The 5000-nt window shown below is 41.6% G+C and overlaps 1 protein-coding gene across 3 annotated transcripts in view; it reads left to right on the top strand.

The window, feature by feature from the left end:
- Positions 1-5000, top strand: part of brsk2a (BR serine/threonine kinase 2a) — a 217844-nt gene that overhangs the window by 184584 nt on the left and 28260 nt on the right. For all 3 annotated transcript variants that reach the window (XM_058408321.1, XM_058408322.1, XM_058408320.1), the window contains one exon: positions 2057-2117. In XM_058408321.1, the coding sequence (XP_058264304.1) occupies positions 2057-2117 (61 nt within the window). The remainder of the gene's footprint in view (positions 1-2056; positions 2118-5000) is intronic.

Below are 5000 nucleotides of genomic sequence, written 5' to 3'. Positions count from 1 at the left end.
TAACAGGAAGGAGAACCAGGAAGACAAAGGGGTTTGTGAGAAAGGATTGAAGGGCTTGGCTCTTGCTGCTGGCTTGTACTACAGGGAGCTTCAGCAAGGACCTACTGAGAGGAGAAAGATGGAGAGAGTGAGATAGAGAGAGAGAGAGAGAGAGAGGATATAAGCATGATGGGAAATAAAGGGTAATAAAGGAATAGACCGAGCGAGTGGGCGGGCGAGGACGAGCGACAGGGAGATAACAAAAGGACAGAACAGAAAAGGAGGTGAGAGAGAAAAAAGTGACATGAAAGAAGGGGAACAGCTGGGCTCTGTCTACACTGACAACCATCTCGGCTGATGAAGACAGATTGGTGACTGTGATAATTCATTTGCTCCTGCTTGGAGGTGATGGAAACGTGCACTGGTGTCTGTGTGGACATCTGTCGCCAGAGAGGAACAACAGGCTCAGCTCAGCGTGAGCGATAACGCTGGAAAGTTCAAAACATTACCGTGTTATGCCGAGTTCATCTGCGTCTGTGCCTCTCGGCTTTCGCAGAGCAACTTGGGGGAATTTGTTATTGACAACGGTGCTGTAGATTATCCCGTTTCTACCACGGTGGTGCTGAGTTCTCAATTCTGATTGGTGGAAATGAAACACGTGTCTGTAACTGCACTGCCAAGTTTATATTAATGTGTTCATTGTAATGCGTCATCACACTCCACATAAAGAGATTAAAAGCTAAAGGTTTTCTGTTTATAGGCTTAGGTTTATATGGCATTTTTGGAAGGAGCACTTAGAGAAAAAGCTCTTGTCATTTTCTACTCTATTATCTTCAAGATAGAAAAAAGTGAGGGAATTAATGTTAGATAGAACATAACAAGGGCTTTTCACACAGGAAGTGGAAAAGGAAATCCCCGGTTGTTTTACGTTTCACACTACTCATACTTCACCCAGGATTAGCGGTTAATATGCACTAGCTTCTAAGCAGTTCTAAGCAGTTTAATGTATGTTAGAAGCTCCAGCGATTGTCCTGTACTCAGAGTTTGTTGACTGACTCCTCAATGTAGTTTTTTACCCTCTGTTCCGCATCAATAGTAACTTGTATTTGTCAAAGCATTTGCTAAAAATATGATACTTGCCTGTGCATTTTTTTTTTTTTTTAGCATATTTTCATCACTGTTTAACTTTTTTTCCTCTCAAATGCTGCAGCTTGTTTACACAGCACTCTGTTTCTGTGTCTGTATATCGAGGCACGCTGTTCTGATTGGGTGTCTGTTGCTAAGCAGCTAGCATCTAACATCGTTCGTTTCACACTGTACGGGTTTGGCACCGCAATGCAGGATTAACACAGAAAAAGCTCTGCTAACACGGTTTCAGAGCACGGTTTCATAAAAACATCCCTCTACCCAGGATTATCTGGAAGTTGAGTCATGTCAAGTGGACTTCTTTTTAGTAAGATCGAAACGTTTCACTACTCTGAGGGAAGTTTTCACTCAGGATTTGTATCCTCCAGGGGCAAGGATCCTCTCTTCCTGGGTAGCCTAGTTACAGGAACAAGGTGATAGTGAGAGGGTTAGTAGGTGGGGATTGGGGGTTAGGAGTAAGGGGAGTCGTTAGGATGTAATGACCCCAGAGAAGAAGAGTAAGGAGAGAGCGTATGGAAGTATTATGGGTAATGGTCAGAGAATCGGAGAAGTGGATGTGGGGTCCTTAAGGTGTGGCTTTTCCTGGAGGACCTGTGAAAAAGTCTCAATCTTCTTTGATGATGGATTGAAGTTTAGAATAGGCGGTGTTAGCATGAAAACCCCCTAACGATACCAGAATAATGAACTTTAAGTGAATGAAAAATACCCTCCCTCTTTGATTATCTTCCTACACCAGCACATCCTATCATGTTATTCCCTACTTTGCACTATTTAGCGTTTGTTATTATATTTTTCTTTTTTGTCTTGTCAATGTTTCCTGAAACCAAGCCTAGATCTCCGAAATAATCCCACTACTGATCCACCTAGAGCCTTTCCTGTCTAGCTTGCTGCAGCATGTCTCTAAAATAACAGAATGCGTGTGTCTCTGTAGGTCACGCTCTATCAGCGGAGCGTCCTCGGGTCTCTCCACCAGTCCTCTCAGCAGTCCAAGGGTGAGTGTCCTGCTTTTTCTTTGTCGGTCTGCTATGCCTGATCTCTTGCTCCCATTGCTTACATCCTACACACAAACACACACACACACACACACACACACACACAGAGGATTCACTCAGCTCTGAGCTACAGGTGTGTAAGTAGTTATCTAGGTGTTAGGAGCATTGTAGTAGCATCTTACGAACTTTCAGAATTGATCTAAGAGACTTCATTTTCTTTCAGCCAGACATGATTAGGCCTGATACAATGGAGCTAGAAGCTAATTACAGTTAAGATCAAAAGTTTGCATCCCCCATGTTTCTTGCAGGAGAAAAAGAAAGCAAAAAAAATCCCAAAACTAAGCCGTGGGTGTCATGCAACAGGATAATAACTGAAAAACAAGCAAAAGATCAATATTTTGAAGGCAGTGTATATCTGGCAAAGAAAGATTTGCCCGTTATTAGAGAATATTTATATAGCATTGAGAAGAAGAAATTGAGCAGAAATATGAGAAATATAATTGGTCTTGTTGGTTTTCTCTGTGTGTAAAAAGTGTAGCAGTAAAAAAAACTAGCTTAAGTGGCCAAGCAGAAGTAAATAAAATAAAATAAATAAATAAAAATGGCAGCTATGTGTGACTCAGCATAAATGAAAGAGATGCAAAATTGTGTTAAGCTTCTGTTGGCTAACAAATGAACAATTGCTGCACACATGCTTCATGCCCAGTGAGGAAGAGTAGTCAAGATTAAACACTAGTTGAGTCGCTTGTCCTGAGTTTCAGTGTTCTTTCTGGTGCCTGTTGCTCTCTGTACAATCTGTACACTATCTAATTATTCAGGTTAAGAGTCTGGTAAGTGTCTTTTATACAATGTATCACTGTGTGTGTGTGTGTGTGTATATGTATGAGATTTTGCCTGCCTGTGTGTATGTGTGTGTGTGTGTGTTTGAGAGAGAGAGAGACACTCTGTGTGTGTGTGTGTGTGTGTGTGTGTGTGTGCGCATGTATCGTGTGTGTGTGTGTGTGTGTGTGTGAGAAAGAGAGAGTGAGAGAAAGATAGACTCTGTGCTAGTGTGTGTCTGATTGTGTGTATGTATGTGTCTACGTATGAGAGACTGTGTGTGTGTGTGGGTTTTAGAGGGATCTTATTCTTTCAATCCATGGAGAGCCTTTTTTATCTCTCGCCCTGTTCTGTTCTGAACCCGGCAGAAATCCAGCTCAGGGAGAGTGGTGTAAAAAATCCAGCTTTTTCTGTGATTAGAGGAGGAGCTTGTGGCTAAACTTTTCTGGCTGACTTGTTTCACAGCGCTCACAGATTACAGCTACCTTTGCCTAAAGCTTACGGCTCTGCATGACTCCGAACTCATGGCTGATTTGAAAGAGAAATTGATTCCTAAAATCCACTCTGAAAGCTCTGCTTCTTCTTTCTTCACAGGCAGAGATTGTTTTGAGGAATCCAGAAACCATATATTAGATGTCGTAACTTTTCTCTCACTTTCCACTTATGCAGTAGCTATGGCTTTGACTCAGATCGGTGTTTACTCGCTATGTCAGTAATTAAATTACTTGAATCAAAAGCTATCTGTAAAATGAACTTAGCTTTATAGCTTGGCAGTTCTGGAAAATTCCCAGCTCCTAAATCTTACACTGATTCTTGTGAACACATAATACACTGGCCAGGCATAACATTATGACCACCTAGCTAATATTGTGTTGGTCCCCCTTTTTGCTGCCAAAACAGCCTTGTGTATTCTGACACCTTTCTATAAGAACCAGCATTAGCTTCTTCAGCAATTTGAGCAACAGTAACTCATCTGTTGGATCAGTCAGCCTTCGCTCGCCACGTGCATCAGTGAGACTTGGCCGTCCATGACCCTGTCTCCAGTTCACCACTGTTCCTTCCTTGGACAACTTTTGATAGATACTGACCACTGCAGACCGGGAACACCCCACAAGAGCTGCAGTTTTGGAGATGCTCTGATCCAGTGGTCTAGCCATCACAATTTGGCCCTTGTCAAACTCTCTCAAATCCTTACACTTGCCCATTTTTCCTGCTTCTAACACATCAACTTTGAGGACAAAATATTCACTTGCTGCCTAATATATCCCACCCACTAACAGGTGCCACGATGAGGAGATAATCAGTGTTATTCACTTCACCTGGTCATAATGTTATGCCTGATCGGTGTATACTGTTCAGAAGTTTGCATCTCTTTAAGTGTCTTGCTGAAATGAAATGAAATATGTGACACTATTTTTTATGGGTTATTTACAAAACAGACATTTGTGTGCATTGTGATGTGAACTAAATGTTACAGAAAGTTTGAGAATGTACGGTTTTAGTTAATTTGCTTGAATATTCATCAAAGCTAGAGACTGGGTGTAAGAAGGTAAAAAAAAAAAACCAACAACACAAAGACACAAAACATGGAGGGAAGTCTGAAACATTCATATAATCACATTCAGAAATCTTTTGTACATGTTAACTATCTTGCATGAAGTAAACTATTGCACTGAACTGTATGATCTAGTTCATGGATATAACACACACTTCACTGTGTACAATCTCTGCTTCATTCTTGCTTGATCCACAGCTTCCCACCTTCCTCATGGCAACCAGCACCTTCATTTATCCATTCCTTTTGAAAAATGTCTCTTCTTGTACTCCATGAATGGCTTGCTGACGTTTCTGTCTTCTCCTGTCTTGGCTAACTGCATGTTCTTTTCTTTTTCTTTTCTTTCTGCTTTACCTTGGCTTGATGTTTTTCTGACCTAATTTGTCCGTATCCACATGTGACCCGTTCTTGCATCGCTGCCTGGCTGTTGAATGTTTTCCTGCTGTTCCCGTGTCGATATATGTGGCTTCTGCAATGCGTGCTTATCCTGTAGCCCCTTCGAAAGTTCT

The sequence above is a fragment of the Hemibagrus wyckioides genome, linkage group LG14 (assembly GCF_019097595.1).
Source record: "Hemibagrus wyckioides isolate EC202008001 linkage group LG14, SWU_Hwy_1.0, whole genome shotgun sequence".
In the NCBI taxonomy this organism is placed as follows: domain Eukaryota; kingdom Metazoa; phylum Chordata; class Actinopteri; order Siluriformes; family Bagridae; genus Hemibagrus; species Hemibagrus wyckioides.
The sequence above is the reverse complement of the archived record's forward strand: the minus strand, read 5'-3'. Positions and strand labels throughout refer to the sequence as shown.